We start from the raw sequence: 25,310 nt of genomic DNA, 5'->3' as shown, positions 1-25,310 counted from the left end.
ACAATAACAAATGATGGAAAATACTTTTAAACATCGAAATACCTAGTATGGTCTCTTTAAAGTTATATTTTCTGCCCAGGATACATGCTTATCGGCAGTGATGTGAAACTGAACAGTCCCTCCTCCCTGATTGGACAAGCTTTAGCAGAGATTCTGCAGTATCCGGAACGTGCACGTGATGCTCTGAGGGTTTTACTCCACCTGGTTAGTCATGGACTCACACAGCAAAGACTTTATAAGGAAAACCATGATGCTGATACTACTGTTGTATTTCTTGCAGGTGGAAAAATCTCTCCAAAGGATCCAGAATGGTCAACGTAACTCAATGTACACATCCCAGCAAAGTGTGGAGAATAAAGTTGGCGGTGTCCCTGGGTGGCAGGCCTTGTTAACTGCTGTGGGCTTCCGCCTTGGCTCTGCAGGCACTGGTATCCCTGCAGCTGTTTTCTTTCCCACTGCTGACCCAGGAGACAGACTCCAACAGTGCAGTACCACTTTACAATCACTTCTAGGTAAGTACTAAAAAGTTAGTATCAGACAACCAATAGATTCCAATCAATGAAAAAAAAAATCATATTGGACAAAGAGCAAAACTTAAAAAGAAATATTGGTCAAATTTGATCTAATCTGGACAACATTTGCAGTGTGTCTACTGTGATAAAAATACTTTATTCAGATTTACGTACTGCACAAGCAACTGAAATGTAGCATTGATGAAACACAAAATTGCAGTCTGTAGCTTGTATCTAATTAAAGAATCTGCTATTTTGACAAAAATGACTGTGATCCTGTCCCTCAGGCCTGCCACCACAAGCACTCCAGGCTTTGTGCAAACTCATTACTGCTTCAGAGGCAGGGGAGCAGCTCATCAATCGGGTATGGACCCATTTACACTCTGCACTACATATTTTTGGGGAGGCTTCACACAATTTATATAGTTTGTCATTGCATAACCATGTTATGTCAGAACTGGATGCACACCGTTGCACGGGCACCTCAAGCTTCAGTTTAATCTCTATTGAAATGCGCTAGTAAAGCCTAACTAGCTTTACTCCAAGCGCTGGTTTTATCTAAAGTCTACTTGTGTTACGCACAAACATGTGACGCCAGAGAATAATCTGTATCCGCATTTTTGTGTAACGTGAGGTAAGCACATGCTTTAAGACAGTAAACCGCTACCCACCACAACGGACAAAAAACAAACTAATAAATCCATCGATCCATTATCTGAGCCGCTTTTCCTTAAAAGGTTGGTGCGCGTGCTGGAGCCTATCCCAGCTATCTTCGGGCAGTCGGCGAGGTACAACCTGGACTGGTTGCCAGCCAATCGCAAGGCACACAAAGACAAACAATCATCCGTGCTCACAATCACACCAAGGTGGTGATTCAGGGTGTCCAATTAACCTACAAAGTATGTTTTTGGAATGTGGGAGGAAACCGAAGTACTCTGAGAAAACCTACGCAGGCACGGGGAGAACATGCAATCTCCAGACAGGAAAGCCGGAGCCGCAATCAAACTCTCTGTACTGCGATGCCATCGTTCTAACAGTCACCCGCCACCTAAACTAATAAATAATAGACTAAATGTACACTGAGAGGTGTTTATAATATTTCGGTTGCCTCAGTTCAGTACTTTAGAAGGCCAAATATTAGAAACAGCTCTTTTTATGTCACAGTACACTCATAAGATATTGTCAAGTGGAAGCTGGTGCCCATCCCAACTGGCTTTGGGCAAGTGCCAGACCACACCAGCCAATCACAAGGCACACATTGAGACAGAAAGTCATTCACACTCACATTCACACCTCCATTCTCTGAGCAAGGATCGATCACTAGCTGGTTTGACCGAGTGAAGTCAGCTACTACCAGTGACTTCATGTATATCTGGTTTTCAAGTAAGATTTATATTGTATGTGACATCAGGCATCTGAGGGTATTATTTTACACACTTCAGTCTCTTGTCCATTGTTGTCCTTCTTATTGACCCTAAACCCTTGTGAACTGTTCTTTGTGCATGCAATAAAAATGCTATTTTCTCTCCCCTTCCTCTGCTGTGCAATCTGAAGGCTGTTAAAAATATGGTGGCGATGGTAAGTGTGCCTTCACCAACCTGCAATCCATCCCACTCTTGCCTTTTTCTGCTAAATCTTTTGTAACACTATCACCGTATTGGAATTAACTGCATGACACATTTTAATTTGTTAATCAGTATTCATGAAGTCAACGACTTTTCCCATTGCGAATTTGGCTATTCTTCTTAAATGCATTTAGGCTGTTTGACATTGTTGGGTCATTGCTGATCGGCCAAATGGATCAAGGTGGTAGAATCAATAAAGCTATGATGTAAAAGTTTAGTTCGAGCAAAGCCGTGTGTACTCCTCAAACAGTTACATCAGGTTGACAAAGGTGTCTCTGTTCTGAGCTAATCCCCAAACGAAACAGGCCAGGCCATGTGCCCTGCTAATATGTTCTCTTGCCTTGAAAGCCCATTCATAGCTGATAGAAACAGATTAACACCCACCTGTAAATACAGTAGCTTTGCATTTGTGTGCATTTTATGAACTTAAGTGAATGCGAAATAAAGCTATTTGTTGGTAAAAAAAAAATCATCTGCATTTACAGTCTAATTTTGTGGCTCAAACAGACAGATAGAAACATACCAAAAGCATATCATCAAAAACAATATGCTCATCATTTAAACAAGAGATAATTTTAAAGACAAAACTGTTTTTTTTTTTTTTTGTTCTTCCTCTTTCTTCTTCTACTCCAGCTCCACCAGGTGCTAGTGCAGCTCCAGACGGGTGAGAAGGAACAGGACTTCTCTCTCCAGCCCATTCAGGTGTCCATTAGTGTGCAACTTTGGAGACTTCCAGGATGCCATGAGTTTTTGGCAGCACTTGGTGAGTGAACTTGTTCCTACTTGAAGCTTCCCTCATTACATCCAATAACTTACTGAGATGACATGTATTTATCGTTGCATGAACATGCAGGGTTTGACTTGTGTGAGGTAGGCCAAGAAGAAGTGGTGCTAAAAACGGGCAAGCTCGCCAACCGCCGCACATTGCACTTTGCCCTGCAGTCTCTGCTGGCACTATTTGGTTTGTATTTGTCTTCTTGTTTTTATGCCATACTGGGTATGTTTTGCGTGTTTTTGAGTCGTATTTTTTTTCCATCATATCTTACAGACTCCACAGAACTGCCAAAGCGTCTGAGTCTAGACAGCTCATCTTCCCTTGAGTCTTTGGCCTCAGCACAGTCTGTTTCCAACCCTTTGCCAATGGGTTATTCAAGCCTTCCCTTCTCTCCACATTGCCTGGACAATCAGGCATCAGATGCCATTTCTGTCTACAGCCTCAGCTCTGTGGCCTCCTCAATGAGCTTTGCTTCCAAATCCGATTGTGACTTCCTCAGCCATCGGCACCGCAGTGGTACTGCAGCACATTACGCAGCCCACAAGCACCCTCACGTACCCCGGAGCCGCTCGTCTCCTCATGGAGCAGCGACTGCTATGTCAGCGGCCCGAGGGGAGGAGGAAGAATATGAGGGCTTCTCCATTATCAGTAGTGAACCACTCGGGAGCCACTGTGACTCTTTGCCTTTGCCACCAGGCCACAGCCAGCGCCACCACAGAGGAGGTAGAGGGGTTGTCGCTAGGTCAAGCAGCGGGGCTGGAAGAGGTTACTCTGTATCAGTGTCATCAAGAGGCAGTGTCAGCACCCCCACTTCCCCAGTCAAAACATGCCTCGTTCCCAGTCCAAACTCACCGTTCCAGAAAGTCGCTAAGGTGAGCAGCTCAGACACAGGCGAATCGGATCAATCCAGTACTGAGACAGACAGTACTGTGAAGTCTCAGGAGGAAAAAAGTTCCCCTCTTGATCCTCAGGAGCTGGCGCAGAAGATACTGGAGGAGACACACAGTCATCTGCAGGCTGTGGGTAGTCTACAGCGAGCCAGAGCGGAGGGTGGAACTTCAAGAGGAAATTCACCACGGGGTAGCGCCTTCCGGTCCTCGGAAACGAGTGCATTCAGCCGTCCTAACAGCAGCGCTAGTGGCAGAGCTCAGTCTTCGCCAAAACCCAAACCGCCCTCCCGCTCATCTTCATTGCAGAAAATTAGCTCTGGCTACAATAGTCCGGCTGTCTCTGAGTCGTCACAAAAAGACGGCAGCCATGCTTCGCCTATTTTGGACAGCCATGCACAGTTCAAACTGAAGTACCCAAGTTCCCCGTACAGTGGGCACATATCACGTTCTCCCAGTAATGTATCTCCCAGTTCTGGACACCAATCGCCTGTTGGTAGCGCACCCTCCCCTGCCCTATCCTACTCCTCTACAGGCTCTGCCACATCGGCTGATGCACCCGATCTTGACCGATTAAGAAGAGGGGTTATTGATGAAAAAGTCCAAGCCATTCACAATCTGAAGACCTTTTGGGCGAATGCTGCAGCCCAGCAACATCTCGGCCCTGTCAAAGCTGTTCATAGCTCCCCGAGTCCTCTGGCATCTGCCAGTAGGAATGTACTGAGCCTTCTGAACCTGTCTCCACGACGTTGCTCCCCCAATGATACCCAAGACAGCCTGGAGCTGCGGGAGCTGGGACTGCAGTCAGTGGAGAGGGGGGGCAAGAACTCCAATGGGCATCACTGTTCCAGTCCCAAGAAAGGGGCTCCATCTCCTACAATTTCTACAAGCAGTAGTCCTGGCACTCGTTCGATCAGACTACCCGCTGGGAATGGATACAAATTCTTATCGCCTGGAAGATTTTTCCCTTCTTCTAAATGCTGAGACATCCAGCTTTGTATGGGGTGAAGAAGTAGTTTAGTTTTTGAGGGCCGCAATTGGCCAGCCAAGCTTTACAGACAGTGAAAACAATTATTGATTGGTCGGTGTGAGGCACATGCCTGCAGTTTTATATATGTGCCCAAAACTCTGTAAATGGCAATGAGAAATTCTCAATGACCTGATACTGTGTTTGTGTGTGACTGTGTGTCAGGTAAATGTAAATGCCATTTGTTCTTTCCCCTCAAAACATTGTGTATGCGGGCCAAGATGCAACAAATATGACTGACTTCTTCCATCTTATTTTTTGTTTAAAAAAAATAATGGTAATTGTTATTATTATTATTATTGTTTGTTATTGTTATTAATATTATAATTATTATTGTTATGTTTGTAAATTAATTCCAGTGTTTCACAATCAGTATTAAGCATTTTTATATTATTAAAAAAAAAACATGTACCCTGTAAAGATGGATACAGTGGAAGAAAAGATTTAATATTTTTTATTGAAGTCAAAAGGGCATTTTGCCTGATTTCTTTGTGAATTGAGTGTCTGCTCTGAAGCATGGATTCTCTTGCTATTCAATGTTAAGTATGAGGTATGAATTTTTAGCCCATGATTTTTTTTTAAGATTTAACATCATGGTTTCATGACAACCACCTGTCATTTATCAGTAAACCGTTTCAATAAAACAAACAAAAAAACTTCTCTTTTGGATCTTTTAATCTGCAGTCACTCTACAGCTACCCGGGTGATGACATGCTCTGTGGATTCAAGCGAACAAAATTATTGTATATACACTCACTGGATTTGGTTCAGTGACATAAACCAGTACAATAACTGTATGGAAATGTGCTTTTAAAATGTGCAGACATTGCAGAGCTACATATAGCAAACTTTTTTCTTTTCTTTGACAGTATTCAAAGCTGAAAATTAACTACATAAAACCAGAATTTGTTTGCTGGCCCGTATCGGATTGTACAGGTCTACCTAATGCTATGAGAATATTTAGTTTTCCATTATCTGTAGTGCTTGTCTTTGCGGTTCGTAGGTGATCAGGTGCCTCACCTGACTTTGGGCATGAGGTGGGATACATCCCAGACTGGTTGGAGTACTCCCAAGAGTTAACTCGTGCGAACATGTTAATTCCACTTTTTATTTTTTATTACAAAGCAATCCATTACTGAGATGGACTGCAAGCTAATTAACTCTAACCTAAGGCGCCTTCACGCTGACGCCCGTGGACAACTCAGAGTTGGTGTGTTCCAGCAGGTAGAGTGCTCTCCACTCTCATTAATTTCCTAACGCAGCCAGCACTGGTGCACCTTGTCGCCATTCGGAGCGCCGGTTTTGGTGCACTTTGAAGCCAAACGACATATTTGAGCAACGCTTTAAGTGTCAGAACAGTACCAGTGCACCAGTCTGCGCTCTGAAATTATTTTCGCCACTTGTCCCCAATTGGAACGCCTGGCGTCAGTTTTTGGTGCACTTTGAATAGCCAAACGACATATTTGAGCAATGCTCTAAGTTTCAGAACATTTTTGCCCATAAATGCTCAAGTAACTGAAAGTCTCCAACCCCACCCCTTCCCGTCCTCATAAACACACACAGGGTAAAGCTGCAGCACAAACACACAGAATGGCTACTTTTGAACTTTAAAAAATGTTTTTAAACATAAATAAATTGCTGGGGGTCAGATGCCTGTCTATAGCGCCCCCCCGCCTCAGCTCTGGTGTACCACCCTGCATGATTTGCCCTAAAATCTCTGGTGGTAACTAAGTAGGAACACTTAGTCCTTGTGTAACTAAGTAGGAACACAGTTACTGTAAACTAAGTACTCAAGTAGATTTTTCGCCAGGTATATGCACTTGAGTATTTACCGTCCCCCTATTTGAGAATCTGTTGTTTTAACTTTTCCATAAAGAGTTAAATCATTCCAACCTTTATCTGAGTTTGTTTTTAGACAAATGACTGAAGTTCTGCTTAGTACAAACTAGTGAGGGGGCCTTTGACCCCTTTGTTTTTGTCCACTCTTGTTTGTTTGTTTTTTTTGCCATAAAATGAGATCCAACTACTAACAGCAAAAAGTGGCCTTTTCAGCAACGTGAGACTGACTTGAGATTTTACTGGCTAACGCGCATGATGAGTTCGAGCGTCCGGCCAATCACCGACCGCAAAGGGCGGGGCTAAGTACAGTGCTTCATAGCTGATGACGTCAACGGTAATCAGCGGTCGCTATAGTGGTACGACGTCCAGGTCGCGTCGGAACAACTACAAAACGATGGTCCTCATCAAGGAGTAGTAAGTGTGATATTGTTGTCAAATCTTGCTTTTCGACTTCCATTACAACTACGTTACGAGTTCATAAGGGGGTTTAGATCGGGTGTGGCGAGGGTTCACGGATTGGATACTAGCTACTAGGAAACTTTTCATCATCAGTGAGCCTGACATTCACACGAGGGAAGGGTGGTGGCATTGCCCAAGAACTACTTTGTGGCCTACCGGCGTCGACAGCTGCTATCTTGACGTTTGCCATAAATCCGTAAAGTAACTTAATTATTAACAGGCCAGGTAATGGCTGTCGTGTGTTTTATTTTATTTATTTATTTTTTGCGATATGAGTGTTTCTGCTTTCGTTTAGTAGTTGAACTTAATTTTACGTCAGCAGTATATTCGCATACAAATGGCTAACGGAGATAATCATGTAGTAATAAGGGTGGACAATCGCCTGGGGCTGCGAAAGTTAGCTCAATATAGGTAAGGGATAGCCTGTGTGTCACGTTGGGTTAACTAAGCCATACCGTGTTGCTATTCGCTAGCTGCACTTGCATTAGTGTTAACGCTGTGCTCGTTAGCAAATAGCTCCGAGTCTTAAAGCTGCATGGTGCAAACGATGCCAGTGCTTACACTTCCTTTTAAAATGCTTTCGGGGCTGTATTAGGTTTTATCGACGAGTTAGACGAAATGCTTCCGATGCTCGAGCATCGCAGATTTGTCGTGTTATTCTCTGTAAAGTAGCTTAACTCGGTCACAGGCTATTTTCAACGAATTTTGAATAACCATGCTTCAAATGTCTAATGCAACAGATGACGCATCTTGTTGACAACCTGCACATTGGCAATGACTAAATTTGGCAGGCAGTTTGATTCTCAAAAGTAATTTTTTAAAAATGAGAATTCCCACAGTAGCTTAAATTCTCCCAAACTGGGAATCAAAACAGGTAAATTACGACTGCAATTAATAATCACTTGAATTCAACGTGATAATGCATATTTAAAAAAATAAAGCTAACAGCCATTCTTGAATCGCAAATACTGTATTTTTTTGCAGACCAATAACACGTTTTAAAATATATTGAATCTATCAATCATTATCAGAACCAGGCCTGGCGTTAAAACGTCTTAAATCAATCTTTCAAAAGTCTTACAGTTGATGAATAGGATTTTATGATTGTCAATAGTCTCAAATTTAAAAATTAACTTACATAAATAAATTGCCAAATGACTAACATCACTACGTCAAGAGCTGGAGTACTCTGCATCGTCTGCACAATCGGCTTAGTCATAATTACTGCACGACTGGTCACTATATTTTCCTCGATAATACTCCACATAATTTGCGCAGCTGTTGTTTGGTGTGGGCGTCGATTTCGGATAAACTCCTCATCCATGAACCCTGGAGGTGGTCTTCTTGAACGGTGCGCATAGTGGGGCCGTTTCGGGAGCGTCAATGTTGAGCGAACAAAAAGTTCCCGCGATGGTTAACCAGCAAAAAAAAGTATAAATACTGAAATAATGACCATGTCTCAATGTAGTCACAAATGTACTTATTTACTCAGTGTGCAATCAGGGCTATTTTAATCGAACACAAAGCTAATATATTTGCAGGGAGCCATGACTTATTGCCAAAAAAATGGATTTCCTAAACAGCCTGTCCACTCTTGTGCGACCAGGTGAAAGAGGACATTCTGAAGGGGATAAAATACATTTTATATTAGAGATAGGATGCAGTGGTATGTGCTGTCCTAATATTTGTTGACGTGCTTTTTTTTTTAAACAGAGCCCAGGTCGGATTTTTTTTGTTCATTTTCTTGTATTGCATTTCAATGCAATATTCAATCTCCTGGAGAATTACAATATAAATGGACTTTAGAAGCATCGAAAGTACTTAATTTATTTTAATTCTAGCATCATCACTATATCAGTGGAATATCAGTGGCATAAAAAAACATAAACTATAATTTATGTAATAGTTTCTGGGAAAATATATCATCCTGAATTTTTTTTCTGACGGGCCAACATGCAGCACTGCTCACAGATATGAATGGGCAAATGACATACAATTAAAGGGGAAGTCTACAAAGAAAATTCTTGGCAATAATTCTGCAGCTATTCAGTTCTATCTATTATTGTTCTAAAACACAATATATGTTTATATTGAATCAGAGGTAAAGACACGCAACTTCCAGCATGATTCGATTTGATAGACCTCTCGGTGTCTGCTCTGCCCAGAGGTCATCGAGGTATATTTGTTTCAGCAGCCAATGTTCCACGGTTGCTCTGATATTGTTTCTTTGGTCCTTGTTGCGCAAAGTAAAAACTGCTACCGGTGTTCTGCCAAAATGTCCTATCCATGCCGCTTTCAGATTGTTTTGTTTACATGCATATAGGTAGAACTTTAAAAAAAAATCCCTTAGTAAAATACACGTAGACGCAAGCAGGTAGGACGTCCTGACTGTTTAATATATAGAGTATGTTTATGCATAGCAATATCCCAGTCAATGCCAGCCATAGCAACACCCCCAACTGGGAGTAAAACCGCTGCACATTTTCAAACTAACGCGTGTGGGTTGCGCACAAGTAGGCAAAGGCAAACTGTGGCCGACATTGGGGCAGTGATGGCAAGAGGCCTCAAGTGAATTGAATCATCACTTTGTCTCCTATTCAGTAGATGTCAGCAATGGGAGCACAATGGAACCTCAATTTAATTGATTAAAAACATTGCAGTCCAAAATTACTGTAAACAAAAAAAATGGCTTGAAACTGATTGACAAGTTTTAAAGTTTATACAAACCTGTGGTGTGGAAGTGTTAGCTTGAGCCTTGATGTTAGTAGTGCACTTGCCTTTTTCACCTTCTGTTTGAGAGATGTGTAAAAGCGCTCACCCCATTAAACAATAATCATAGCTATGAATGGTGGTTATTCCATGCTCCTTTTGAGCTGGATGCCTACGGTGATGCTAAGCTAATTTTACTTGCCTATCATGGTACTGCCAACATGGCCACCAACATGTTAATGCATTGCCTTTGATGCAAACATCACCACTGCCATCACGAAGGCCTTGTAGGCGTGTCTGTGGGCCTGGTCTAGTTTTTACAGAATTACAGCCAATTCTGGACCAGAGAGACTACAGTTACTGTCGAAAGGGGCATTTTGAATGTAATATTTTCTGTCTGTTGGTTTCATGTCCGTTAAAATGATGTTCCACTGTATAAAAAGTTTCTCATTTATTTAATGTATGTACTTTATGTAGTTTCACATCCTCATTATCGTCTCACTATGTCTTTTTTCAGCCGCGTGGTTTTACCCTGTAGTGTTGAGGAGGTGAGTAATCTATTTTCCTCTTATCTTTAGACTATCCCAATTAGCTACAGTATGTTTGAGATTGGCTAGATATATGAACCGGGTTTGTGTTTCACCGTAATCCATAGATGCTCCATGATAATGCATATTTTCAGTCTTCTTAGTTGTTGTGATGATGTCATCCCTGCGTTCATCTTTTTGATATTTTGCAAACAGTCCAGACAAATGCTGATGACTTCACATTTGTTTGTATTGTGGGAATTATTTTATGTTTGTCTTGCAGTATCAAGTCGGACAGTTGTTTTCTGTGGCTGAAGCAAGTAAAAATGAAACCGGTGGTGGTGAGGGGATTGAGGTACTCAAGAATGAGCCCTATGTGGAACATGGAGAGAAAGGACAGTTTACACACAAAATCTACCGTTTGAAGAGGTTTGTGGAATTTAGCATTTTTTCACTAAATAGCCAGCAGGTGGCAGTATTGTATAACATTTTTTTCCCTGATTCAAAGCTATAGCACACATGCACTTGCTGTCAAAGATTTTGGCACGCTAAATCTATTGACTGAGAAACCACATCATACCGTTGTTCATAATATGTACACCATTATATTCAATGTTACCCATTGATGTCATATTTACATTACATACATATGTTATCCATCTCTTTGCACACCAATCCACAGTAAAGTTCCAGGATTTATTCAGCTCTTGGCTCCAGAAAGTGCCTTTGTGTTCCATGAAAAAGCCTGGAACGCCTACCCCTACTGCAGAACTGGTGAGTCCTCTTCCCGTTGTTGTTAGCTTTTCCTCCATGCTTCCTACAATTTTATGAGTGATTGTCTAGTTTCTTTTGTTGCTAATGCCATGTTTCTTTTTTTTTCTCCTCTTACTCATTCATGTTCAGAAGTGACGGTAGGTATTTATTTGATGGCTGGATGTTTTGCTGTTTTTAAATTGATCAATGGCTAATACTACACTGCACTGTATCAATTTTTGTATTCTTTGTAGAATGAGTATATGAAAGATAATTTCTTGATCAAGATTGAGACGTGGCATAAACCAGATCTTGGAACACAAGAAAATGTGAGGAAATATACATCATACCAAGGGAATATATAGCATGTGCCGAAATTGATTTGAATGTTTTTGCTTTAGGTGCATAAACTAGATCGTTCGTCCTGGCAGCAAGTCGCTGTTGTGCCAATTGACATTGCTGACAGAAGTCAAGTTTCACCATCAGTAAGTAAAAGTTAAAACCTGAAAAGCAAGTTATCTCCCATGTTGCCGAAATCGTGGTGGTCTTTTTCAGTTTTGAAAAATTGTTGTTCTACACTGCGTGTTTACAGGACCAACAATAAACAATCCCTTTTTGTGATAGAATATCATCGCTGTCCTCTGAAAAACACTTGTAGACAATATATTTTTTTCATTTTTACCTGAATGGAGTTTCCACATTAGACATTGCATAAATGTGAAAATTATTCATTAATGGTTGCATTATTAGTCTCAAATAAAGAAAGAGAGAGAAATGGAGGTCAAAGAAGTTTTCTAATTTTTGCTCCAGATCAATGAAGAAAAGATCCAGTCCTGGAGGGCCGCTTTCCTGCATGCTTTCAATTTCTCCTGTCTGCAACCCACCTGATTCAAATGATCAGCTAATTAGCAAACTCTGAAGAAGCCTGATAAGTATCCTGCTCATTTGAATCAGGTGTGTTGCAGCCGAGAGATATGGAAAACATGCAGGAAAGCGGCCCTCGAGGACCGGTGTTTGACTCCCCTGGTCTTAATGTTGGTCTCCTTAATGTTATGAGTAGATTTTCCCCATTCCATATGAAATCAAACAGCACTAGATGCGGCAAGTCTTACGCTTTCATTAATGAGTAGATTCCTCCTTTGAATAGAATGTTTTTATGCACAGCAGTGTCCAGGAAACCGGGCACTGGGATAGTGCAATACACGTAGTCATGAGCGAGGTCAACATGGCTGAGAAATCTGTGCTTGGTTTAAAATGCCGTTGTGGCCATTTGACCACAACAGTGGTCAAGGTATTGTTTCTGTTGCGCACTGTGATTGCGCAAAACCGAGGAAGGGTAAATGAAATTACTATGTTTCTCACTGTTCGCGGGTCATACGTTGCAAGCCGCCGTGCAATTTTTTGGAAGGGCGGGATTTGCGCCTTTCCAAAACCATACAACCACACGGTTTCCATCCTTATCAACACTTGTTACACAAAAGAAATGTAATTTTTAAAATGCAAAAGTAGAATTAATGCAGAGGTGCTGATAATAGGCAAACGAGTTGTCTAATTTCCATGGTCTGTTTTTGTGTAAAAAAAAAAAAATCACTTTAAAGGAAGAAAAATGTCACAAATGTGCCAAAATAGCGACTTAAAAGTACAATACATGAAGTTACAGTCACAAATGAAAACACGCTAAAGATTGAATCCATAATTACCGAACTGCGAGAGACCACTGTATAAAATGGATATGAAGTCACAGAGTGTTTTTGCAAAGAGCCCATGCATTTTCCAACCCAAAAAGAATGTATGTTTTTAGAACATTTTTAATGGAACTCATTATTCGTTTTAGATGTTCTTTTTATAGCTCTTATAGAAGCTCTTCCAACCACTCAACACCACTCCAAAAATATATTTTAAACAGAACAAAGTGATAAGATTTCTCTCTATTTTAAGATAGAATTAATTTTGTGCAGCTCGGTTAGCATGCCCCCCTCACGGTTGAGAGGTCCTGGGTTGAAATCGTGGCTCATGCATTCATGTCCTTCTCGTTTTTTGCGTGAGTTAATTGAAGAATCGAAGAAGCCTTTGTGTATGATTTTAAGTGGAAGACTGTGTGTATGGTTGATTATCCAGTATGTGTCCTGTGATTGACTGGCAATTAATCAAGCATATACCTGTGCCTCTCCCTCAAAATCAGTTGAAATAGGCAGTTGCTCAACTACTACCCTAAAGATAGCAATATAGGTAGATGAAGTTATTTGACAATATTTTTCTATGATTGCCTTACCTCTGGGATTTTTTTTTTTTTAGGTGGTTTCATATTATTGCTGTTATTTAACATCACATTGCCTCATCTCGCTGTGTGTGTGCGCGTGCATGCACATACATGTTTGTTTGCCCTAGGAAGTTAACGAGGCGGACATGTTTGCCTTTCTGGTGGAGTGTGTTGTGTCTAAGGGCCCTATCAGCCCTCAGCCTCGGGCATGGCTGCAGGCCCTGGGACATACCGCCTGCACCGATGAGTTTGTTAGTGTAATTACAGCTCACAGTTCTTCGTATGGCAGCATTCGACAAACGCACACGATGCACACAGGGCTCACGAACACACTCTGGTTTACTGGAGGAGTTTCTCCCTTTTGGCTGCCACGGCACATTGATTCACCGACCTCATTAGTGCCGCGCACTGCATTGTTATAGGGATTGAGCTCTCAGCATTAAAACAGTCAAATTACTGTGTGTATTTTCCACTGTGTTTTGCACCCTCCTGTTGGCTGATCGCCCTGAAAAATAGCTTTTAGCTGCCGGCACATCATGATTTATTTAAAATCACTGGGCCCTCAAGCAGTTCATAATTTGAAACCCTTTCGTTATATCCAAGTTTCTTTTTCTTTTGCCCAGTCTATAAATTTAACCTTGCCCCTCTGCATCTTCATTATTTGTTTGTGTATTATTGGGTTGGCCAATACATCAGTTATTACAGCTGTAATTAAGACATCACCAAATTAAAACGCGTTACTAATGATAAAAAGTAGGGCTGGGCAAGTAAATCAAGCCGATGCTTGCCTTATTTCAATGTATTGAGTGACCGCGACGGTAGCCGATACCAATCACTGCTACTAACTCTAGTGGCCGTTTTGCGATCTGAAGCTAAATAGCATGCATTTCTGACAGAACATGTGATCTGTATCCATGCCAATCCTCCTATTTGCCCATTCTGAAGTAATTGCTGTAAGTCTATGGATTTCTATAACTTATATTAAACAGCACTTTATTAGTGTGTTGCTAGCAACATATGTACATTTGCTAACTCAATTTGGGTGGTGTGATGGCAAATTCCCCGTCTTGGTATTTCATGCATATTTTTACGCATTCATACATGCATTCATCAACTGGTGAGAAAAAAAAATACAATCTGATAAACTATCAATAAGGTCTATTTTCATCATAGCGCTTTTACTTAGAAGAGTATCGACCTGGGGAAAAGTCATATTGAACATCATTAAGACAAAGTAGCAATACGTGTTAGGGCTGCTCGATTATGGAAAAAAAAATAATCACGATTATCCCCACTTTCAACCGAACAAACGACAAGTAGGATAAAAAGCTCCAAACTTTTGTTCCACCGTTTTGTTTTTTTTGGGAGGGGGGGGGGGGGGGCAAATAAAATGTTTAAATGTTAACAATATTAAGACAAATCTAGTTATTTGAAACACTATAATTATCCAAGTTCCTTTTGGATTGGATTGCATATAAAATTAGTTACTTCAAAGGAAAAAAAAAGGTGCAAATAAATTCAAGTATGGTTTCTTTGTTTAAAGAAACAGTTCTACGGAGTTCAGGAGGACCGGTGCTACCCCTTTGGGGACCCCAAGCTGAAAAGTCAGATGGCGCCACCCCACCCCAACCCAATATAACAATTGTTCATGGCCCAACATTTTTTTGTGTGTGGGTTGTGCATCTGACAAATGGATAAATACATACAGTTACTAGTTACCTGTTAAAAAAACGTAGTTAGCAATGTAATCAAAGTGCTGCAATAATAAAGTAATGTAACTACGATATACTAATACATTTACTTACTTTTGGATTGCTCCAATACTAGATATGTTTGTAAGTCTTTATTTTTTTTTTTTAAAAAAGGCATACAATATCACTTGTGCACCATGCTGCAGAGTCAGACAAACAGATAGGTAGACACCTGGTGAGAGAAAGTAGATTTGGTAGCTTCATAAAGATTTTGTTAATTAGTTAGAGGTAGAAAAGGGAAGTTTGCTTTGCAACCTCCCATCTCATACAAGTGCATGCACACACACTCTGTGTCTGAGACATGATGTTATTCTAAAAAATAAGATTGTATTTTTTTTTTAATTCCTGGTGATAAATTTAAGAAATGTTGGTAATATGGTGTTTAAATGCCAATGCTGTGGGTAATTTGTAACTCCGTGGACTCTGTGATAATAAGCACTGTCAGATGATTTTGACAGTTTTTTTTTTAATTTAAAACGAATGACTCCTGTAGTGAATACGAAACGAAACTTTGAGTCACTTTTGAATGCCCTAAAACCAACATGTTGTGCACATACAATGTCGGAACTTGTCCCTACGGACGAGATGATGCCCGACGTCCCTAGCGTGCTCTGCGTATATGTAGCTTCAGCCCTGTATATACAACTGTTGTAACATTTAAATAATTTCTACGCAACCCTCAAATTTTTAACTCAACTATACTAACAATAGCATAAGACATTGTAAAGATTTGTACTATTTTAACATGTTATTTATATGTAATCCTGTATATCATTTTTTTTACAATAATGCTCGTTGAGTGTAATAATCGTAATTGAATTTTAAATCTTTAAAGAAGTATGGTAGGCATGCATGTTTGTTTTTATTTTATTACCTTTTATCAAATGTCAATGTTTGTTTATATTCATCCATAACTGAGCCGCTTATCATCACGCAAGATTATTCAACGGCGGAATTCATTCAAAAATTAAAAAAAATGTCAATCCTCTACATGGTGGGGGCCGCCAATGTGCTGTGTATCATATGTTAATTGTTGTCACCATAGGACTACAAGCAGGATGAAGACCCTGCCAAGTTCAAGTCAGTCAAGACAGGAAGAGGACCTCTTGGACCCCTTTGGAAGGTATTTCTCTTGAGCATTCCGGGTGTTGGATGGAGTTGAGCTTGGGTTTCTGGGAAAGTTCTCCCACACAAAACTTATCCAAGCATGCCTTAAATGTCCATTATGGCATGATTGGATAAGTTTTATTTTAGCTTGATTTTTAAATTATTCCCACAAAAAAAAAATCACATGCATATGGGATAACCCGCGATTTCTGTCCCAAAATGATAATTGTTCAGCTCTTATGTAGCCTCTTGTTACAATTGTACTTGATTGTAGTCTACTTTATTGACCTGATGGGCTGTTTTGCACCCGAGCGCTAGTGTCTGTATTTATCAGGGCGGCATTGAGCAGGAGTGAGGCTGCAAGAATGTAAGGCTGCCGGTTGATGAAGATGAATCACCACTTTCTCAATTCTAATTGGCTCTAATAGAAATTTCAAGTTGCTAGGGCAGATAATGGTTTTATTCTCAAAGCTCTGCCTTCCCGCTCAGTCTGTCTGCCAGTAGAAAGAGATGATCATGACTGATTGAGATATGTCATCTGTGCAAAAAATTTTGCTCCCCTCTAGATTCTGCAATTTTGCTGTAAACTGCAGCCTCCCAGGAGTCCTCCTTCCTTTCCTTTTCTTTTCTTTCTTTTTTTTCCTCTTTTATCTATGAGCAGCTTCAGAATTTCTGCCCTGTGCCCACACCCTCAATGTTAAGCATTAAAAACTTTCCTCTGCTACCAGAAATTCTGCAGAACAAATGCAGCCAAATTGCTTTAAAACGATGAATAAAGAAACACGGCTTTTCATTTACGTTTTTAATTAGATCGTTTTCCCATCCACAGTGGACGCTAAAAGGGTCTGAGTGGGAAAAAATATTTGACAACAGAGGGATGATTTTCTGCCAGCCTCATGGAGCAATGAAACTCTTGTCTATCTCTGCATGCACACATGCTTGCATATCACTTCCCTTTGTATTTCTCAAAACTTCTGCTCCTTTGAGTGGGGCACAGAGAGGGGGAGAAGAAATGTCACCGTAAGTGTTTTGATGTAGAATGCGTTTCATGTGAAGTTCTCCTTTTGCCATGACAACTTTTCTAAACCCACTGCAAATTTAGAAATGTTTCTCATTTCACTTCTCTCGCTTTTCTCCATGATGGCAGCATCAAACAGCAGCGGGATGGGGGTGACTGAGGCAGGTCTGTGGCATTTTCTCCAAGAATACTGAGCCAGAATGAAGTGATTAATTAAACAGGTGTTCTCTGAGGCTTCTCTGGGAGTGTTCTGGGGGCGAGCAAGTCCTAGGTGTTAATAATGTAACCAGCTTTGCACCGCCCTTATCGCATCTCCGGTTCCGTTTTATCTGCCTTCCCTGGCCACAAAGGCATGTCTGCCGGGAACGGTGTCACTGTCGGGGCGAAGGCAGAGAACTGGTCCCTTTATCCACTTTGCTCTGCCACCGCCTCCCCCCTTTTCCCTTCTTTTCTTCTTCTCTTCAGAGGACAGCACAGAGCGCAGAATGGATTTAGAAAGTGTGTTATAGATTAGGGCACTTTTATCTGTGCACAGCACATCTTCATATTGATAATTATTTCACTAAGCTCCATGCTCAGAGCTTTATGTATTAATGACTTTTTTTATTGGCTTAAAATGCTGCCAAGATTGGTCTTAAATGGTATTCTCTCAGCTGTCTTTATGATTATTTTTCTCATTTACAAGTTATGGTTGCATTATTTATCCTGTTGGAGCCCTCGTGATGGATGGATGGATTGATTTAATTCATTCTTACTTGAGATTCTTTTTGACTTTTCTCTCACTAGAAAGAGCTGGGTGCCAATTCTGACTGCCCGAGAATGTGCGCCTACAAACTGGTCACAGTCAAGTTTAAGTGGTTTGGCCTGCAGACTAAAGTTGAGAATTTTATACATGAGGTTGGTATGACAATTGCGTACAATTTACTCTCAATAGATTATTGACTTCTTATCATGAATTCAGACTCGGTTGATTACTGTGGGGATTCAGATTTTGTCAAATTAAACATATGCTCTTTTTGATGGCTGTCTCCTACAGTCTTTCATGTATTCATTTATTTGTTTTTCGGGGTGCCTAATTTGACTGTAAATGAATGAACGAAATGCTTGAATTCCTTTGAATTAGCAAAAGGGTTACATTTACAAAGATGGCACAGATCTGTCAGCCCTAACCTTCCTGATGCTCTGTTTAGCAAGAAAAGAGGATCTTCACCAACTTTCACCGCCAGCTTTTCTGTTGGATTGACAAATGGGTGGAGCTAACAATGGATGACATTCGACGGATGGAGGCAGAGACTCAGAAGGAGCTGGATGAGGTGCGTGCACAGACCATCTTAAATAAACTTCAGGATGGGGGTGCTGACAAAGTAAAAGCTGTATCTTCTAGATTGAATTCATTTAATATGCTAAAAATAACTCAATTAACGTTTTTAATCACTCCATTCGGTGGCATATAAACTCTGTTCACGTATGCTTCGAAACTGGCGCAAAGACATAGTAGTTTTACTTGCTAGATGTGTGTTGCGGAAATCTAAAGTAATTTGCAAAGTCGATTCAAATCCCATATTATCTGTATGTCTTTGGCGTAACATCTGAGAGCAAAATATCCTGCTCAAGTTACTTCCACAAAGCTTCGCAAATCAACGCTGCTGGAGTGTGGTGCTCGTGAGCAGAGCTAAACCCGTGAGTGAGAAATTTTGAGTTTTGTTCAATAGTTGTATGGAGAAGAATTTTATTCACGGATCAAAGGACTTTATTGGAACTGTCATGGAATTTAAATGATCTTTATTTGATTGTACAATATTTTACTCAAGTAAATGTTACAGGCTTTGTAGAAAACAACTTTGTGAAGTAGAAAAATGCTATTAATCACAATTCTCAAAAATTGTCATTACCTCGTTCAAAAGTAATAGCTTGACCCCACAATTTTTTTTGTTTTTATCCAATTAAATGTAGCTTTTTTTTTTCTTTTTTTTTGGGTCAGGTCAGTTTAAGCAACTTCATAGCGTTTCACCTACTGGTGTGCACACAACAGTATGGCTGCAAACAAACGGGCTACTTTATTTTACATAAGTACTCTGTGTTGCGAGTTTAGGTGGAAGTTTGTTGTTTTACATTTCTAGTAAAGGCTTCTCAAACTCACCCAGAGGCCATTTGCAGCCCCCAGGATGATAATTTTCAGCCTTTCATGCCAATTTCAGTATTACATTTTCTGCCGTGTCGCAACCTCCTCTCCAACCCAAATCACCTATTTGCGGTTTTCATTTCAATATTTTTAAATTAGTTTATTTGATCCAACCTACTTAAAAAACTTCAGATCAACAATTATAGTTGGCAGTTACGTGTGAGTTTTCGCTATTCATGGGGTGGCCTGGTTCTTAACCTCTGAATAGTGCCGTTCCACTGCATTGAAGTGCTGTTATGAATCCAACTTGAGCACATTCTGCACGTCAAAGCAAAAAAAATCGGCCGAGCGTCAATGAAGTGTCCCTTTAAGAGTTTGGGGAAAGAAAACGATTGCCTCAAGTTGACACTCATGATGGTGAGATATGTTTTTAATCATTTGTGGCGTAAAAAAAAGTTGGCAACTGCTGATTTAAGGCAGTCATAATTGAGACTCCCCACTAATTGCTTGACACTTGACAAACTACATTTTAATAAACCTTTACATATCCAGACAGCCTTACCAGTTTGCCCAATTTACTTGACTTTTCGTTCCTGTCTAGAAGCGCAAGAAGGGTGCAGTGTGTGGCACAAAGGCTACAGAGGAGTAGCCAGGCCAGGTAGAGGCTAGACTTTACCTCTGGGTTCGGTGTTGTTGCAGTCACTCTTTTGGGTGTTGTCAATTTCTTTTTTTGTTCACACTAGTGGGTGTGGGTGTGTGTGTTCCTCATATGGATAGGTTTATACCACTGTGCATTTTTTTCCCCACCATCACACGTGCACATTGTTAGAAGTCCCAGACGTCTCTTCTTTGAGCACAGAGTTATGAACAGAAGACTGGATCTTGGCACCCATGATCCACAGCAATAATACTAAGTCAGACAAGTAAATCAAAAACGTTTTATTGCTGTAATTCTCATTCTCTGTGCAATCTTGCCCACTGATTTTTCTCTTGGAGCTCCTCTTAATATCTGAAAGCTTTTGGCCATACAAGGAGAAAATGGGAGAATATACAGGCTTGACGGTACTGGTCTGGCCTAAGAGGGACTGGCTCAAACATTCCCTGCTGTCTACCAGCATGTGTTTTCCATTTTCTCGTTTGGTAAGTAAACATTGGCTACAGTCAAAGAGAAATGTGGTGAGGATGAGGTGATGGTTGCAGCACAGGATGATACTTGCGTGTGATGCTTGCCCCATAGTCTCCGCGACATATAATGCCTTGACTGCAAACGGGGAAGGACAACCTCAGACATGAATGTATGGTGCCTCCTGAACAAAACGGTCACTCGGTGCACACTGGAAATGGTTCTGTCAAAGTAGAGGTAGGAGACGGTCGAGAAGGAAGGGCCAAAGGAGCGGGTTACCTTCATGATGGTTCCTATTCCTTCATTAACATACAAATGGAATTCTGCCTTTGAGAAGGAGGCTCTGTTGGTGATTGAGTGAAAGAGGATGGGGCCGGGGGGTGGATGGTGGCAGAGAAGGGTAATCCTGATGTCATTTCGTCACATCTGTCCGGTCCTCTGTTTAGAGCCACAGTTGGTTTGAACTGATTATGAATGTCAGCTGCTATCAGATTTGAACACTAATTGGCTTTCTAAAGCTATCAGCCTCATGCAAGGTTATTTTAGTAAACGAAAACTAATAAAATAACTAAAACTAAAATTGAAAAATCATTTGTCTTAACGAAATAAAATTAAAATGATTTTGAAAAACAAAAATGGACCACTCAATTTTACGTTTACAAAAATAACTGTAATTGTCGAGGATGTGCTTCGTCTTAGGCAATTAATTGAATACACGAGCCATTTGGGATTGATTTTAAAAACATTTCTTTCAATATTAACGGCACAGACGTTTCCCAGACGAAGAAAAGGCTGAATAACTATCTGGGAGTTGTAGTTCTCTTAATGTTTGTCGCACAGAAGCGACCTCATCAAGCAACAGCCAATAAAAATGAGCCAGCAAATAAAGTTACTCCTCTGAGACAAGGCTTGAATGGTTCACCTGCTCTTGACATTTAACTGAGCCCGAAACGCAACTTTAGGTAAAAAGTGTTTTTCTTTTTTGCTACATACGTGGTGAAAAAATGTAGTGTATATTAAAAAAAAATATAGTACACTGTACACAGAGGTTTAACACTTCTCAACGGGAATTCAACCCACAAATCAACTTTTGTAGTTGGCAATACTTACTGTTATTTATTTTTGTAATTTTTGTATAACACTTAAAAAAAATGAAAACAGTTTTTGAAAAAACTAACTCGCCCTGAAAACTATTATCAATATATATCAATTCAAAGAAAAGAAAACTCATCATGAAATAAAAACCAAACCTTGTCTCAGAGTGAGAGAATTTCAAATTGAGTTTTTTTTTTTTTTTCCAAATCTACCAATGACCTAATCAAATTAAGTATTGTTTTTTTTGTTTTTAAACTGACCTTTTTGTGACATGCTTTGGAATGGGGAAAAATTTAAGTTAAGTAAGTTAAAAACTTTTAACTTGTAGCTTACTGAAAACCTTTTCACATAAAAGCAAGTCATCAATTTTATTTGAAGTTGCACATAGATATACCCCCCTGTTTAAAATACATTCCTTAACAAGCTCTCTCTCTCTCTTATTTTCCTATAGCTGCGCAAAAAAGGTGAAGTACGAGGAACGAGTGCTGCAGACGAATAAAGCAGCAATGGATCTCAAACTGCCAAAATAACAGCAGCGATGGTGGCTGCTTACAGGGCTCCTTCTGAGGCACTTTTTTACTTCTTACCGTCAAACATTCAGGCTGTGGATGAGGTGTAGGGGGGTCACAAGCACTGGATAGAGCAGATCCCCATCTTGCAACTTATAAGTCCACAAAGGAATTGATTTCTAGAAATCAACACGATCTTCACTGACTTCTTTATGATTTTGCTGCCCTCTGAGTGAACATGAAAACAAATTGTTATTCATCAATATGTTTTGCAGGAGCAAATACAGTCCCTAGAACTCAGATTGGCACGTGTTGGACCTAATCTTACCTGTAGTTTTGTTCTTAGCCCCCAAACATTCCTCCTAAGATGATGCCCAGTTCTCTTTTCCACCGTTTTAAATGTACACACTGGTTCAGCGGTTTGCATTCCACTGTATGAGTGTGTGCTTGCGTGCGTGCGTGTGTGTGTCATACTTTTTTCCTGTTCCTCCACAACCTCCATTAAGAGATTACTACCGCCCTTTGCACCTCCGCCCATTGTAATCCTCCCATCAACAGCCCACCGAACCCGTAGCACTGCATCTTATTAACACTGACAATCATGCCTGTGCAGGTCTTCACACTCACTCAACACACGCGCACGCGCGGATGGCATCTACATCAGACACAAACAAACATGCACAAACTCACAGGTGCAAATGCCTTTGCGGTGACTGATCCATTTAATGAACCTAGGCGGATCCATGCAAGCTCGATCAGCCAGGTGACGTTAATTTAGCGGATGTTTTTCCCCCTTGGTTCCCATTTCCAGTGGGCTCCCCATTCTGAAGACATGAATTCATGCGTCACTTTGCATTCACTTGGTCCCAAAAAAATGCACTGGAACAACCGCCTCTGATGGTGCTAGGCCCCTCGAGCTTGGTGCTGCTCGGCCCACCTTAGCTTGTCCGACCCGTCCCAGAAGACCGGCTGCCTTGGTCAGCTAGTATAGCCAACCACATTCGTCTTCATTCTCACTGTGTTTACATAAGTGCTTCACCAGTGCCCAGTTAAAACCAGCGCTCCCCACAGCTTGCCTTAACCTCTGAACTTTTTGGACCTAATCTTACCTACTGTACCTCTGAAACCAGCTGCTCGCTTTAGCTACCTCCCTTGTTTCTGGCTGACCAATTCACAGACATCTAAAGGTCAATGCTTGCTATTGCTGTAGCGGCTACTGTACTGTTTGGAGGCAGTGATTGCAGGGCTTTACGATGTCTCTTATTTGTCAAATGTAATTTGGTATAATTTGTCTTGTTTTTGTGTTGCTTTTCTGAGTTTCCACTGTTTTGATGGACATGCCATATTAATGAGTCCTGAGTTTCAACTCCACGGTGCACTTTCAGTATAGTCATTGTAATAATGTTTATGGCAATTGTTTTGAATCATTACTAGTGCAACATACACTTACCAATTGATTCCTCCATGGAGTTAATTTGTGCATTTGTAATCATAAGAACCAGAGATGTTTGTATTGCATTATTCCAGACTTTTTTTTTTTCTTCTCTGATATTGAGGTCAGTCTGATCATTTCATATCCAAAGAATGCCACTGCTTTTGTTTACATTTATTCAGCAATTATGAGCTGGTAAAATAGGACAAGAAAGCAACATTGAAAAAAATAGTACCCAACATGACTTGACACAGGATATTTTGATAATCCATGAACCACTTCTTTTTTTCCGTGCTGTAAGCGTTCAATGGAAATTTAGTATTACAATTTAAGGTTTTGCAAAGTGATGTGTTGGAGAGCTTGCGCCTTTTGACAAATGTACAGGTGTGAGATGTCCTGTTTTTCTAATTCTAGCCAAATGTCTCAGAGATGCCTTTCTTTCAACAATACGTATAAAAAAGATGTATTTTTGTCTGTCTTCTGACTCCAGCTGCATGTCTGACACAAGGCACACTGGCTGAAATTATTTTGAACTTTATCTGTCACAACACTGATAAAGGCAGCAAAAGTTTTTGTGGAACAACTGTACTCTCTTCTCCTAAATTATAAAATTTACAACTGTAAAAATAATCAAAACTGCTTGGTTTCAGATGTTTTTGATCCAATTTTTATAATTGGGGAGCATGGGTTTGAATGTCGATGTGCCGTTTCTGCCTTTAAATTCTCGTGTTACATGAAATATGTGATCCGTATATCAAATAAATTTGAAGAAAAAAAAATTCCGTGTTTCTCATTCAGTTTTGCCGCCTGCCATTAATCTTTTATTTTCTCTCTCACCATGTAGAAAAACTAGTAGATTGTCCCAATGTCGATCAAGGTCTTATTTCTCAGCTCTTGTTGCACTTCATCTCCTTTGCCATCACTTTTGTCATTTCTCATTGTCTTTTTGTCTTGTTTTGTTACTAATATATGCACTTAACTGATTTGAAGATTGGCCCTAAACTCTAAATTATCTGCAGCTGCAGGGCAAGTGGCAAAATTACAAGTTGGTTTTTAATGCGCAGGAAGTACTGCTTGCCTGCCAGCTGTAAAATTGCCCTTTGTCATTGTTCAGAAGAACAGCCTTGTTCTTGTGAAAGGAAACCAGTATTGCTGACCTAGAACAAGCTAATAGTGTTCTTTCTAAAAGCGGAGATGGGCATACTTGCCCACGCACCACCTGCTAAGTGGCAGCTCACAATATTTTACTGTCGGCACATATCCATCTCCCTATGTGTCTTCCTTTTGAAGCACTTGTAGGAATATGGCACAAGTAAACACTTGTGGGTCAAATAATTGTCAACCTATCATGATGTTTGGTAGCCAGAATGCCTAAATAAACGTATCGAAAGTGACCCTTCCGCATGAAAGGATATCACACATGATCAATTATTTCAGCTATGTCAAGAAAACAAAGGGAACACTAAAATAATACTCCTGAGATCTCAATTCAGGAAATATTCTAGATGAAATTCTTTATTAGTCCATCCAGTGTCCAAACCACTTTTTCCAACAAGGTCCAAGGGCGAGTATGAGAATATCCCAGTGGAATATGATGGGAACAAAATAAAAATGGTCTTTGTAAAATTACACTGTCCCAAACGGGTCTGGTTTTGGAATCCTACTCGAAATTAAATGCAAACTTTGAATACAGGACAGACTAACATCAGTGGCATTTCCCCAGGATAAATCAAAATGAGGCTCAGAAGTGCAGGTGTGTGGGGGGGTTGTCTCGTTCCCG

At 40.5% G+C, this 25,310-nt stretch overlaps 1 protein-coding gene and 1 pseudogene across 4 annotated transcripts in view; both read left to right on the top strand.

Annotated features, from left to right (window-relative positions):
* Window positions 1-5,476, top strand: part of LOC148344484 (tetratricopeptide repeat protein 28-like) — a 183,603-nt gene extending 178,127 nt beyond the window's left edge. For 2 of the 3 annotated variants that reach the window (XM_088298637.1, XM_088298654.1), the window contains 7 exons: window positions 80-204; window positions 281-512; window positions 800-876; window positions 2,067-2,090; window positions 2,771-2,900; window positions 2,991-3,098; window positions 3,186-5,476. In XM_088298637.1, the coding sequence (XP_088154763.1) occupies window positions 80-204; window positions 281-512; window positions 800-876; window positions 2,067-2,090; window positions 2,771-2,900; window positions 2,991-3,098; window positions 3,186-4,783 (2,294 nt within the window). In that variant the 3' untranslated portion in view covers window positions 4,784-5,476. The remainder of the gene's footprint in view (window positions 1-79; window positions 205-280; window positions 513-799; window positions 877-2,066; window positions 2,091-2,770; window positions 2,901-2,990; window positions 3,099-3,185) is intronic. The other variant, XM_088298645.1, reaches the window with a different exon arrangement.
* Window positions 5,477-6,936: 1,460 nt separating this feature from the next.
* Window positions 6,937-24,307, top strand: LOC148344483 (phosphatidylinositol transfer protein beta isoform-like; annotated as a pseudogene). Its single transcript, XR_015844084.1, has 10 exons — window positions 6,937-7,079; window positions 10,351-10,381; window positions 10,644-10,789; window positions 11,043-11,271; window positions 11,368-11,442; window positions 11,515-11,598; window positions 16,170-16,247; window positions 18,036-18,146; window positions 18,440-18,562; window positions 22,041-24,307. The product of XR_015844084.1 is annotated as a phosphatidylinositol transfer protein beta isoform-like (transcript).
* The last annotated feature ends 1,003 nt before the right edge of the window (window positions 24,308-25,310 follow it).

Source organism: Idiotropiscis lumnitzeri, chromosome 1 (genome assembly GCF_059441095.1).
Source record: "Idiotropiscis lumnitzeri isolate Australia: NSW breed Sydney's pygmy pipehorse chromosome 1, RoL_Ilum_1.0, whole genome shotgun sequence".
NCBI lineage: Eukaryota > Metazoa > Chordata > Actinopteri > Syngnathiformes > Syngnathidae > Idiotropiscis > Idiotropiscis lumnitzeri.
The sequence above is the reverse complement of the archived record's forward strand: the minus strand, read 5'-3'. Positions and strand labels throughout refer to the sequence as shown.